Source organism: Curcuma longa, chromosome 1 (assembly GCF_044706935.1).
Source record: "Curcuma longa cultivar G26 ecotype Majalengka, Jawa Barat chromosome 1, ITB_CL_G26_1.1, whole genome shotgun sequence".
NCBI classification, from domain to species: domain Eukaryota; kingdom Viridiplantae; phylum Streptophyta; class Magnoliopsida; order Zingiberales; family Zingiberaceae; genus Curcuma; species Curcuma longa.
This window is the reverse complement of record NC_133861.1, coordinates 1,169,751-1,184,681: the sequence shown is the minus strand read 5'-3', so window position 1 is coordinate 1,184,681 and position 14,931 is coordinate 1,169,751. Positions and strand designations below refer to the sequence as shown.

At 37.1% G+C, this 14,931-nt stretch overlaps 1 protein-coding gene across 1 annotated transcript; it reads left to right on the top strand.

The window, feature by feature from the left end:
* The first annotated feature begins 3,373 nt into the window (after positions 1–3,373).
* LOC141846137 (stress-response A/B barrel domain-containing protein HS1) lies at positions 3,374–13,866 on the top strand. Its single transcript, XM_074734134.1, has 2 exons — positions 3,374–3,570; positions 13,453–13,866. The coding sequence occupies exons 1-2, from the start codon at positions 3,431–3,433 to the stop codon at positions 13,634–13,636; spliced, it is 324 nt and encodes a 107-aa protein (XP_074590235.1). The 5' UTR covers positions 3,374–3,430; the 3' UTR covers positions 13,637–13,866.
* The last annotated feature ends 1,065 nt before the right edge of the window (positions 13,867–14,931 follow it).

The following is a 14,931-nucleotide window of genomic DNA, read 5'->3' as shown; positions in this document are numbered from 1 at the left end:
CTAGAGGCATTCCCAAGTAATGAAATGACATAGACCGTTAAGATATTTGTGTTATAACTTGGATATCCTCCAACTCTGGGCCCATATTATATGTCATGTAAATAACTGATTTCATCAAATTTACTAACAATCTTGAAGCAGATCATCACAAGTACTTATAGCAGATTGACATATGGGCATGAACAGTAAGACACGGTGACTCACCGCTTATTAAGCAGTTACTCCAGATCCGTGACAGCATCCTAGTGGCATCAAGCAGCCCATCAACAGCAAAGCGCTTATTGGCAGATTGGTTTCAGCAACCTAGGGGAGTCGCACGAGCGTACGATCACTTCCGGGATGGTCGCCCACCGCAGCCATGGGTGCGGACAGTCTGGCGATCACCCATTCAGCCGAGCCATGCTTTCACCTTGTGGCTCCTGGCACGTGGACGTTTACCAATGAGGGCTCGGCAGGAGTATATGTCTAATCGGCTATGCATTTTTTGTAGGCAGTCGGAGGAGACACTGGAGCACCTTTTCTTTCGGTGTGACGTCACTAGCAGGTTATGGAGGAGGACTCGTGAGTGGCTACAGATGAGACCGGAGATGAGCACTTACCAAAGCATGCTACGTACTTTCAGACGGCTATACCGGAAGACCTCCATTGTGTCATCGGCGAGATATGTGGCTATGGCGGCCTTAGTATACCACCTATGGGGTGCTAGGAATGCCTGAGTGCATGAGGGACGACGACTAGATGAGGGACTCTTGTTCAGGCGAATGCAGATGCATGTATACTAGACACTTGGAGTCTACACTGACCGGGAGCTATGTCAGGGGTAGCGCCTTTACTGGAGCGTTTGCATATTGCCAGACTATATACATATGCATGCATCCTCGTAACCTCACATATATATTGGAGACTTATGTCTGGTTGAGGTAACGAGCATCTCATTCATTCTCACATTCATGTACAGAGTCACATCCATGCATTTAGTGTTGACACATGTATTATTTCTCCATTTGAGCATTACATTATACATATATTCCCTGCATCTACATACATGCATACATATACATTGTAAAAAAAAAAGGTGAATGGATCCACCATGATCGATCCATTTAGTCCACAGCAAATGACTCGTGGTAGAGACGATTCAAACCCGTTGATGGCTGAGTTTTGCCAAAAAGCCTATGAGGGTGAATGGATCCACCATGACTAATCCATCTAGTCCACAGCAAACGGCTCGTGGTAAAGATATTCCAAATCCGTTGATAGCTGAAGCTTTGCTAAAAAACCTAGGAGGGTGAATGAGTCCACTAGAATGACTCATCTAGTTCATAGAAACGGCTACGGTAAAGACATATCAAATTCGTTGACAGCTGGCCACTTGCTAAAAGTGTGTAGTTTGTTGGAGGTGACATTGGCGATGCTGTTTGATTGGTGGCTACTAGGAGTTGACGGTGGTGTTGTGGACACGGTGGGCTACAGATTGCATACATCGGCTAACTGTGGAGGACACGATCTCCACTGGGAGGGGCTGCTGTCGGGTGGCAGACCTATGGTGGGTGCTGAGGCACAGCTCGGAGATACCATGTGGGTTGATGCAGAGGGCGGATGATGGTGTGGTGACTGATGAGTTGATGACCAAGTAGCTGTGATGGTGGCTCATGATGCACGATGTGATTACCTCACTGCTGCGGATGCTGACAGGATGAGTGCAGTGACATTGGTACCTGCACGAGAGACAGAGTATGAGTGACATAGGATAGTGTTGGTTCACATGTGAGCACGTGTATGATGCACCATTGACGTTTACTCACATCTGACACTTCGTCAGACATGACGTGAGATAGAGTCATTGGTTATTTTGTATACTTGTGTTTTTTTCTTTGATGATATATATTTTTACCTTCATCAACAAAAATAAAGTTCTTTAAAGCCTAAATTAATATAATATGCTTAAAAACATACTATATCTTTTAGGCACAAGCAATAGATCATCCACAAAGACCAAATAAGTAATTTTTATTTGTTTGTATTTTGGATGATAGTTGAAATCCAACTCTAAAGCTCTCAATTTTATTATTGTAAAGAAGTGTTCTAGTCTGAGAACGAAAAGAAAATATGATATTAGATTATGAGTCCTCTTTCACCTTGGAAATAGATATGAAAACATCCATTCGTAGAAATGGAATAGGAGTCTATTGCCCCCGGGACATAACTGAGTTGGTTACGATGCAATAGAGTTGCAGAAGAAGGAATAGGAGCCTATTGTTATACATTGCATTACTCATCCTTTGAAAGTTTCATTAAAGCCCAAAGCATGCATGCCACCATTTATGAAATCTCAACTTACTATATCATGTCTTTCTTAGATCCACTTTAATCATATCTTGGAGATATCCTCTTTCTAGAATATTGACCGAGCATTTGTTACACCAAGTGAATTTTCTCTACAATATTTCTTCCTCCTACAAAGGCTGTCTAAGCTCGGTCAATGATAGATTAGTACCATAGCTAATCTACTATAAATTTTATATATTATTTTATAATATAGCTAAAGTGGATATGTTGACATATAAAAATAAATAAGATAAAAAATGAAAATATTAGAGAGAAAGTTAAAGTTACACTTATTTAAGAAAAACTCTAGAAGATATATTTAAGATGGTATGAACATATACTTAGAGGACCAATAAATATTTTGGTTAAGTGAGCACATCAAAAGAGAAAAAGAAAGACTAAAAAAAATTTAATTAACAATAATAAAATAAAATAAAATATATTTAAATATAATAATGGCATACTAGGGATATACATCCCATCTAATAAGATAAAAATTTATTATTGTTGTTGTATTATATTTGTGAAAATAAATTATTTTTAACTATAACCGGATGTTTTTAAATATTTTCCATAACATAATTATATACTTAAGCCAAATTTTTTCTTAAAATATTTTAAAATTAAGTTTGAAATAAAAAAAGTTGTTTGTTAACTCCTTGTTAATCTTATAAGAATGAAGTAGGTAGAGTTGCAAACAAATGGAGTTTGATCAAACATATTATTTGTTTAAATTTTTAACACGAACAAATTAAAATTATAAAAGAAATATAAATTACTATAATTTTATGCAATTTAATAAAAAAATAAAAATTTATAGTTATAATTTTAGAAAATTAATAAATAATAAATAATTTATTACTGAATTTGAAGATTCGTAGACTGGTTCCTTTTCTTTTGTAAGAATCCGCCTGGTTCCTTTTCTTCCAATGTTAATCGATCATAACCAATCCACGTGCTCTGCATGTGATTGGCCTGGATGGTCGACCACAACGTGGAGATGGCGTGCATAACATAACGCTAATAATGGCGTTATAATAACGGATGATCGGGCGATCACAGCAGCGTAAGCGGCGTCTTGGAGAAGACTAGAGAAGTCGCGATGGCGGAGACTGCAGTGGTTGTGAAGCACTTGCTGCTGGCCAAGTTCAAGGAGGATCTCTCCCCTGCGGCGATCGACGAACTCATAAAGGGCTACGCCAACCTCGTCTCCCTCGTCCCCTCTTTGAAGGCCTTCCAGTGGTTTCTCCCTTCCCTATTCTGCTTTTCGATCGCTTAAGCAGCTGGTGTTCGAGCGTATTCAATTTGCGTCTTTTCGTTTTTTCCTCGTGATTTGTTATGGAATATTGAGATTCGTCCAGCTACATTGTTTCTATTTCCTTAAATCTCTGCCAGCTGTATGAGTTTCGACATTGGCATGGATTTTCTCAAATTTGGGCCAAAGAGATCTAGCTTATTTGAGTCCAAAATGTGAGTCTGCACTTTAGCATGCTTTTAAGGAAAAATTTCAACTCAAACAAGTTGGATTTATTTGGTTTCTTAGATTGCTTATAGGGAGAATTCTATATCACAATGGGGTGGATTGTTCCCATGTTGGAGATCAGGCCTGCCTATAACGTTTGTTCATAATCATCATAATGAGGCCTATAAGCCTCTATCATTTTTCAAGTCACGACTGTTCTCACTACAATGACATTTGATGCATCATATAGCGCGCTAGCCAAGTTTTTCAAAGTTTCTGAAAATTAGGCACCATCTAGGAATCTAATGAATTTTTTAAGAGAAAGGTATGTGTATATATATATTAACCATCAAGTCACGACTTTTCTCACTACAATGACATTTGATGCATCATGTAGCGCTAGCCAAGTTTTTTAAGGTTTCTGAAAATTAGGCACCATCTAGGAATCTAATGAATTTTTAAAGAGAAAGGTATGTGTGTGTATACATATCCAAGGCAAACACCTTGTTATTCTTACCAAAAGACTGTTACTTATTTGACTTTGATTCCGTAATTTATATCGCTAAGTAGCTTTTTATCAAAAGATATGATGAAAACCTGTCAAAATTTTTCTGGAGTCTTGCATTTCATACTATATTCTTAAATTCCAATGTTGAAGTTGTTGAAACATGTGTAGTTCCTTTTTCCATCTTAAACCTCTATCTTTCCTTTCTTTTCTATTAGTTATCTTCTTCAGTAAGCAAAAGAGCTATGTAATTTTTTTTCTTTTCACCCTAGGTTTTTCACTAGGCTATTCTTAATCTTTTGCTAAAATGTTTATCTCTAGCTATTTCCCCTCTTAAGGACCTCTTCAGCGATTGTTGTTTTATTTAATTCATTATATATTCTGTTATAGCATTTCATCTTACCTTTGCCCATTGAAGCTTCTCTAGTATGGTTTACTTTATCCTGTGGCATCACCCCCTTTTTGATGTTCCTTCAATGGGAATTCTTAGGTCAAAGTATTTTTTGACTTTAATCTTCCTTCTGAGTTTACATCTGCTGTTTGGTAGATGTACTGTGAATTAGTGGTACATCTTCTACTATCAGGCCCGAAGTCTTGATATGTCAGACAACTATCATCATCCAACTGTTTTCTTTTTCACCATCTTAAAGGAACTGTGGGATTGAATCAGCATTCCAGTTCATTCTTGCATGAGTAAATATGAATTGTTTCTCCGTTCTAAAGTTCCTCACAACCTTTCCAAATACCATAAACTACTGGGGTTAAGATCACTGTAGTACCATCTATTTGGTATCCTCAGGATTCCAGCTACCATAAAACCACTGATAGATCCATCTAAATGATTTAGATGATTGCATTTTCTGGGTCAAATTGAACTTTTTTTTGGAGCAAATGTGGTTGTAATACCGAAACCACCCTTATTGTCAAATAATGCAATGAGAGAGGTTTGCATCCTAACTCTAGGAAGGAGGTTTTGGGTATTTTATGCCCTGCAAAATCACCCATAATTTTGAGATAAACATACTCATCAAAAGCTTGAGCCTAACCATGATTTATAATTTTAGTTGAACCATAACCTAGTGGCTAGCCTAGTGGGATTTCGCCGATCCTTATTTGAGTGTTTTCTTTTGTCAATGTATTATCTTTGTATGTATGTTGTTAGACTCTGCATGTTTATGTACATGTTATGTTATTCTTACCATGCTTAGATATCTTTTGCTTCATGCTATAGTATTTAATTTTATTAGAGCATACTTTATTACTCTGTAGTTGTTATCAAGCATGAATTTAATTGTTGCAGAAAACATGACGATACATGTCTAGTGAAGAGATAGAATATAACTTAAAAATTGGGTAATATTCTTATAATTAATGTAATGAATCGTAGCAAGTTAGAGACCCACTTAAAGGGTCTTGTGGCTTTATAGTTAAGTCTATGATAGTTAGGTCGAACAAGACCCAATTGAGTTTAAAATCGTTGGAAAATCGATGGTTTAGGTAGAGGGGGGTGAATGATGAGCAAGCGCTTGCAAGTGTGATTGTATGAAAACCCTTGCTCATGGTGGCAAGGTTATACGATTATTCGTAGCAAATCATTAACATAAAGAAGAATCAAATACTTACAAGCATACGTGTTTGTTTAACATGTTTGGACATCCCCTAAGCTCTTATTTCATGACCTATGATAGTCGATGGATCACTCTCGGAAAGCTCGCTAACTTTCTCCTTCTCGATCGATCACTGGAGGTGCAGCAACCTCTTACAATAGCAAAGAATACAAACTTAGAGTGGGGGTATAAACCTTCTAAATGTGTTTAACTAACACAATTTCACCAACCTTCAAACCTCTAACCGAGCTTCCTTTTATACCCTTTGAATCCTTTGTTGTAAGTTTTATCCGTTGTCAGCATGATTGGTTTGTCACTATTAGTCGACTGTTCATTGCGATTTGACCATTTGTTGCTCAAAAAGGCTCATGACTGCATTCCAAATAAGCATCAGTCGACTTGAAATTTTTCAAAAATTGCCTAATCCTATCAGTCAATTGCTTAATTGTTTCAACCATGAACAAAATCATTCTATTCGTTGGCTCGTTGAGTCTAATTGTCTGAGATACACATTTCAATTGACTATTAAACCTTAAACCTTGAATCTATTTAAGATATTGGATTTCTCAGTCGCTAGCCGACTGATCTTTAATACCAATTAACTAGTAACCAGTGACTACGACCTCCTAAGATTGAGTCCACATAAGTTGAATTCTACCCTCATCCCCCATGGATACAAGTTACGCAACTCTCATAGCTCATTTACAAGTGTGATTCTACGAAAACTCTTGCTTTTGGTGGCCAGGTTATACGATTATATGTATTTGTTTAATGTGTTTGGTAATTCCCTAAGCTCCTATTCCACGACCTATGATAGTTGATAGATCACTCCTTGAAAAGTTTGCTAACATTTTCCTTCTTAATCACTGGAGGTGGAGAAATCTCTTACAATCACAAAGAATACAAGCTTAGAGTGGGAGTACTTGACTTCTAAATGTGTTCAACCAATACAATTTTGCCAGCCTTCAAACCTCGAACTGAGCCTCCTTTTATATCCTTCTAATCCTTTCTTGTAAGATCTATTCGTTGCCCGATAGTTGATTGGTATGTCACCATTAGTCGACTGTTCATCGCGATCTAGCCGTTTGTCTCTCAAAAAGGCTCTTGACTGTATTCCACATGGGCATTAGTTGATTAGAAACTTTTCAACAATTGACTAATCCCATTATTCAATTACCCAATCTACTTAACCATGAACTGAATTATTTTGTTCGTTGCCTCCTTGGATCCAATTGACTGCTTCACCAATTGACTGAAATACATATTTCAGTTGTCTACTAAATCCTTAAACCTCGAATCCATTTGAGAGATTGGGTCTCTCAGTAGCTAATCAACTAGTCTTCGATACCAGTAGACTACTCTTCAATATTAGTCGACTACTGGTAACTTATGACTATGACCTCCTAAGATTGAGTCCATGTAAGATGAATTCTACCGTTATCCTCTTCATTTAGGCCCCACATTCCCTCCTCTTCATTTAGGCCCCAAGCCCTTGGCTCCTTTCTATGTCATCCTTCACGCCTTTGCCTTTGAAGTTTGCTTCCTTCAGCAATTGTCCTTGCTACCTTGATGCTCCTTGTCTTGCAGTTCTCTAGATGTCCCCATTTCATGCTTCTTTGATCTTAACGGACTTCTTGAGCCATCAAGATACCGACCTGGCTACGCCAATTCACTACTGCAGAGTTGTTCTATATATATTCCTGTTTTGCCTGCACACGCAACCACACACATCAAATATAACAAGCATGACCTAATTTAAACACTTTACCTAAACATCAAAAACTCAAAGTTACACCGGATCACTCGGGGCACCAACAAATATGATTCTTGATGCGTGCTAATTATAAGTGCACAGTCATCATCAAGTAGTAAAAATATTGTCCTCTAGGACCGTGTTGTGGAGTATCATTTTACATGCAAAAGAAGGCTATCTAGACAGATCAAATGAGGGAATTATTGTGAAAGCAAGTAAACTAAGAAAGCTGAATTAAAAGCAATGGGAAAATTAGTTTTAGAGACAATCTTGGGACTTTGATTTTATCACGATGATTGTTGACAATTTAGTTGACTCCCTCTCTTACCACAATGTTAAATCATGCTTGAAAGTGATCTATCCTAAGACAACCGATGTTTTCTCTTGGATAATACCGATATATCTACCCTAATGCGGTTTCTATTCTCATGGTAATCGAATTGGGGTAGACCATTTATGCTCTGTGACAGCCAATGGTATCCTCGAGAGAATTTGAACTACTTTGGTGAACAATAGTTCTATAGATTTGAGATTAGAGTTCACCTTTCAGTCTTTCCCCTTTTTTCTAATATATATGCTAACGCACGCTAATATATCAACATGTTAAGCATGCTAAAATGCTAAAACTGAATCAAGCATAAAACATATCATTAATAAAAGAGAGAAATCACAAACGTCAATTGTTAACTTAACATCGAGTTACTCCTTAATTCTAGAATTAAAAAAAATTATTTCATGACCTTAGAGTTACAAGCCATTGATGTTGTGGAAACAACGTCCTCCTCGATCCTCTGTCACAAGATAGGGAGATTCCTCCCTGATCATTAGATGCCTTGTAGCCGCCTCCTTTGCTTCCTTTAATAATTTTAGAGTTAGTTTCTTAAAAAGTAGGGCAACCCTAACATAATTTCCTAAAATGTCTAGAATTTTCATAAAATACAAGGGGTACGGTCTTAAAAGCTCCACGATCGTGGAACACACCACAGACAGGTTGTGGTGTATACTGTGGTGCTCTCATCAAAAATTCAAGATGGACCATGATCGTGGTAGGTGCCACGGTTAGGCCGTGGTTCTTATTGTTGCTCTGGATGATGCTCCTCTGGCAATTTTGACTTCCTGGATGATCCACGGTCGTGGTGGCTAACACGGGTTAGTTATGGATCATTTTGTCATGTATTTTCTTAGCTTTTTCGTCTCCAAGCATGCTCCAATGCTAAAATCTTCACTTCCTATCAATATAAAGCACAAACTACAGTCATCTGAACTAAAAAGATAAAATGAATACAAATACTAAAAATTTATGTAAAATATGTTCATGTAATGCAATAAATGCATGTTAAATAAAACCGAAAGTATATGTATGATTCACACATATCAATCTTTTAGAGTTGAGTATTTCTAGAATTTACGATTGATATAACCATTATTATCGATATTGAAATTTGAGTCAACCCTCGTAGATTGAAAGAAAGTGTGTCATCCTTTGATTGACCACTATGATTCAGGTTCCCTATTAAATTGCTTATGAGAGATTGTACCATATGCATAGTTCTCTTATGTTATCTTGCTCGGTTTGTTTGGTTTCTTAGGATGCTTTTTGCTCTCCTACCAATATTATTGATAACTCTCCCTTACTTTTTTACCTTCAAATTAGTTAAAGCATGCTCAATTAATAGATGGAATTCAGCCTTACCATTTGTCGTGAATTCATCTTGTTGTTTCTTGGTCCATCATAGTTCATCGATTTCTTCTCCATCCTCGTTCTTGGGGGCTTCGAAACCATGTTTAATACAAATCATAATTTCAAAATCTGTTTTAAAAAATACCTTCATTTTCTTTTTCCAAATTGTGAATTCGCCCTCGAACTTTGGTGGGTGAATGTTTGATCCGACCATTCCTCCAGATCTAGTTGCTGAGTTGGTGGTTAGTCCTTCTGAGCGGTTTGACTCTGATATCAATTGTTGGTGCAGCGGAAGCAGTTCGTGGATCGCTAGAGGGGAGGGGTGAATAACGACCTGCAATAAAAGAACATTTTTTTCTCTTGCTAATGTTTTAGCAAGGACCCACATTAATTAAACAAAATATAACATAAAAAAATACGAGGCACAAAATTTACTTAGTTACAACCCTCAAGTTGTTAGTCCAAGACTATGAATAACTCTACTTAAAATCTCTTTGTTGGAGATTATCCGGAGGCGGAGAAACCTCGTATAATGGTTGAGCGTAAACACTAAAACAAACTGAATGAAAACAATTAAAATCGAGTGTGTTTTTTTCTTTTTCGAGTTGCAGTCTATTTATAACATTCACCTCAATCTGACCGTTGTGATGATGTGGCAGTTCTGGGCGCTTGGAAGCCTTCCGGATGCTTGGATTCGTTGAACCCAATCCACTCCGGCAACGGTCCGTTAACGGCTCTGGATGATTTCTTGCGATCCGGGCGTTTGGAAACAATCCAAGTGCTTGAATTCCGTTGATGTGGAATTTATCCTGATCCACCTCAGCAACGGCTCGCGCTAATCTGGGATGGATATCTAGGCTCTCGGAATGGATCCGGGCCCTTGGACGTCGGGGTGCTTGGAATGGATCCAGACGCCTGGAGTCCGGCGAGTCTGGGCGCTTGGAATAGTTCTAGATGCCTAGAATGGTCAACCTCGTGTTGACTATTTTCCTCCTCCGTTCTGTCTTGGTCGTCTTGCACAGTCTTCCTTTTAGCTTCTTGTCCATCAGATTCATCGAGCCCTTTCGGCTCGCTCTAGTGCGTCCTTCTCGCTCCGCCGGAGTATTCTTTCGCAGTTCCTCGTACCTCGGATGCACTGAGTCCGTCGGTTCCTTTCTCGTGTCATCTTTCTCGTTCGCTTGCGTTTTCTGCTAAGGTTCGCTATCTGGATTACGTGTGTTCTCCTAAGTCTCTGTACATTTAGATACACGCATCAAATATAATAATGATCTAATTTCAAACTTATTTGACCACACCTCAAAACTTTACTGGGGTACTAATATATCTACCTTAACGTGACTCTTATTTTCATGGTAATCTAATCGGGGTAGATCCTTTACGCTATGTAACAACCAATGGTATCCTCGAGAAAGTTTGAACTACTTTCATAAATAAACCTTCAAGTCCAGTTCTATAGATCCGAGATTTGAGTTCACCTCTCGGTCTTTTCTCTTTTCTCTAATATATTTGCTAACGTACGTTAATACATCAACATGTTAAGCATGCTAAAATGCTAAAATTGAATCAAAAATCAAATATATCATTAATAAAAGAGAGAAATCACAAATGCCAATTGTCAACTTAAGATTGAGTTACTCTCTAATCCTAGAATTTAAAAAACTATTTCATGACCTTAGAGTAACAAGTCATTGATGTCGTAGCTCTTTTGATGTTGTGGAAACAATGTCCTCCTCGATCCCTGTCACGAGATCGGGATATCCCTCCCTAATCACCAGATGCCTTGTAGCCGCGTCCTTTGCTTCTTTTAATAGTTTTAGAGTCAATTTCTTAAAAAGTAGGGCAACCCTAACATAATTTCCCAAAAAGTCTATAATTTTCATAAAATACAAGGGGTGTGGTCTTGAAGCTCCATAGTTGTGGAACGTACCACCACGGGCAGGTTGTGGTGCATATTGTGGTGCTCTCGTTAAAAATTCAAGATGGACCATGACTGTGGTAGGTGCCACGGTCAGGTCGTGATTGTTGTTGTTGCTCTGGTTGATGCTCCTTTGGCACCCTTGGATGATCCACGGCCGTGGTGGCTACCACGGGCTAGTTGTAGATCATTCTGTCGTATGTTTTCCTAGCTTTTTGTTTCTAAGCATGTTCCAATATCAAGATCTTCACTTCTTATCAATATAAACCACACACTACAGTCATCTGAACTAAAAAAATGAAATGAATACAAATGCTAGAAATTTATGTCATGTAATGCAATAAATGCACGTTAAATAACAACCGAAAACATATGTATGATTTACACACATCAATCCTTTAGAGTTGAGTATTTCTAGAACTGACGATTGATATAACCATTATTATTGATATTGAAATTTGAGTCAACCCTCCTAGAGGAAGAAAGTGTGTCATCCTTTAATTGACCACTATGATTCAGGTTCCCTTGCTTATTAGAGATTGCACCATATGCATAGTTCTCTTCTGTTATCTTGCTCGGTTTGTTTGGCTTCTTAGGAGGCTCTTTGCTCTCCTACCAGTATTATTGATAACTATCCCTTACTTTTTTACCTTCAAATTAGTTATATGCTACTAGAGGTATTGAACCACTACATTAGACATATTAGTATCTAAGGCATATATCTAAAATAGTGGTATTATGAAGTTATTTTCTAGAAAACTTCTCCTCATGTCGGTAAAGGATTATGAAGTCACTAAAGAAGGCTAATAATAGAGTTACACATTGTACTCATAGAAATGTAAGAGTATTACAATTAAAAGAGAATAAAATTTATTTTATGGGAATGCTCAAATGTATCTACAAGAGTGGTTCAAGAGTGATTCTATGAGGTATTGAACCACTACATATCCCTTACTTTTTATTCCTTATTATTGTAATACTCTTACATTCCTATGAGTACATGTGTGAATCTTATCAGCATTGTCTAGTGACTTAAGGCATAATCCTTTACCGTCACGAGAAACATATCGATGGAGTTGTTTTGTCATTGACATGGTCGTTCTCAGTCATGGAAAAGGGCTCACTTGGAACGTGGCAAGTTCACCAAACCTTAAAGAAAGGCGGGAAATTCTAATGAGCCTTCATTAACCTTACAAGGAGGGCAGATGCTTAATCTCTGCCTGCCTCTTGTAGGTTCCTTCATTCCTTGATATCATTTACTTGCCTTTTTAATGGAACTAATTTAATCAATCTTTTTTCCTACTGAGTATGCTATAGGAATAAACACCTTGATAAATTGCATTAGTCAACATTGTAGCAAAAGGTGATTACGCTCACTCTAGGCGCCCCTCACAGTCCGTCCCCAGGTTATGTGCAAGGAGGTAAATCACAAGGTCAACTTATAGCCGACCGCCAAGTAGATAGGAGGTGGGAGGAGTTTTTTTCCTCGAGGGCATTCGTCCGCCTAAAATTGATTCCTTGTCCCATGGTAGTAAGTCTGTCACTCTCTAACCAACTGGGCATCCCGTGGGGATTGCATAGGTCAACATTTCAGCAAAAGGTGGAATGCAATTGCATAGGCCAACATGTACTATGCTTTAGTTGCCAATTGATCTCTCCTAATTATGAAATTAGGATAATCCTGCTGCATTGGCCCCATAAATAGAGATGATGTTATTGTTTTAATATATTTCTGGAACAATCACTGTAGACTTAGTTTAAGATGCTTTTGATCCACTTACACCTCTAATGCATCCTGTTGGAGAAACGTCACATGATCACTGTGAGGCATGTAGATCAACCTGTCTCTAGGGGTTTCTTTGAAGCAAGAATGGGTTGTAGCTTCAGTATATCCAAACTTATTTGAATATATAGTTAAAGCATGCTCAATAAGTTCATTAATTTATTAATTAGAGTTTGAGATTTGTATGAACTTGAGTTTGAGCTCTACCAGCATCAAACTAGATATATTTTGTTTTTTTTGGTTTTATATTAACATTTTTTAAAACAATTTTGATGTTGACTTATGCTAGAATTTCAGCTTGACAAATTTTACTTGTCATGCCACAAAGGCTTGTGCATATTCCTAGTTTGTAAACACGGATGCATCGAATCTTAACTACCTCTATAAATATATGTTAACGTGTAAAAATTTTTACCAGGGGAAAGGATGTGAGCGTTGAGAACCTGCATCAAGGGTTTACCCATGTATTTGAAACAACCTTTGAGAGTGTGGAAGGCATATCAGAATATCTTGCACACCCAGCTCATGTGGAATTTGCTAATATATTTCTCCCTGCACTGGAGAACGTTCTCATTATTGACTACAAGCCTACTACTGTTTAACCAGCAATAGAGTTTCAGATCCATGAAATGAGCTATTTTATTTTTCCTTGTGCAACAGCATTGGTATTTGTTTCCTGGGTTGAATATTGTGAGGTGATGTTGGAGGAACAATTTCTCTTTTCCACCAGAACGCAAGAAAGCAGGACTGAAGTTATCGTGAGGTATCTAATAATTAAGGAACTATATGATCTTTTATTCGATAGTTCTTTCAGAATCAGTGATGTTGAGCATTTATATATTCCAAATGCCATAAGCCCGAGGGAAGCACTTACCTCGGCTAAATGAAACAAGCATCAAAGTATAAGGTGCTACTTTGAGGCACTCTCCAATTATTGGATATGCTTTAATCAAGGTACCATGGTAAAGCTTGGGCTGGAATATTTGTTTCTAGTAGATCCAATTATTTGACCGTGATTTCCCCATGTCAGATTAGCATCTTTGTAGCAACAGCCCAGCTGGGAGTTTGAAATTAGTTAGGGATCATGAAACAGTTGAAACAGTTGTGGAAGGTAGATTATCTTGTCAAAGCCTTTAAATCCTACATAGTCCATGTTTGGTCATTTGTATAATAATGGAATGTCATCTACTTTAGAAATAATCAATAGATAACTCATTATCAGATGCAGATTTTTTTTTTATTATCGCAACTATTAGCAATCAAAATGAATTGTTCATTATAATTAATCTACAAATTAATCTTGGATAAGTCAGTTTTTGCTAAACAGGTGTTACAATAATAACAATTAAACTGTTATATGGACTCTCTCACATTTTAAACTGTTTTTTTAGGATTTTTCTTCAATAAATACCATCTCAATTTGTTTTCTAATATTTTTATATTTTATTTTATTCATACATATATATTCTCACATCTACTTAAACATTCTCACATTCTCATCTTGCGACTCATTTTTTGCTTGTGTGTTTGTTTCATAATCCAATATTAAACTTCACATAATACAGTATATTTAATCGTTATTTTACAAAATTTCATTTTAGATTTTATAGGTATCGTATGATTATAAAAAAGATATGATGTTCTCCATTTAAATCATTCTATTTATATTTGATGTAAAATATTTCTATCGATTGCTCCATTGTTTTTTTTTTTTTGTAAACATTGATAGGGGACGCACAACCGGGGGTGGGGGATGAATAACATTCTTTCTTTTTCTGATTTCTTGTGTCGTTCTTGTCTATACGTTAATATGCAGTAGAATAGATAAATAAAAACAAAAATACAAGATACACACTAGGTTGTTTATTTGGTTCACAATTAACCTTCTAGGGTTACA

Coding starts and splice junctions, on each gene's coding strand:
- LOC141846137 (XM_074734134.1), top strand. CDS start 3,431: ATGGCGGAGACTGCAGTGGTTGTGAAGCACTTGCTGCTGGCCAAGTTC. Junction 3,571..13,452: donor TCTTTGAAGGCCTTCCAGTG/GTTTCTCCCTTC, acceptor AATTTTTACCAG/GGGAAAGGATGTGAGCGTTG.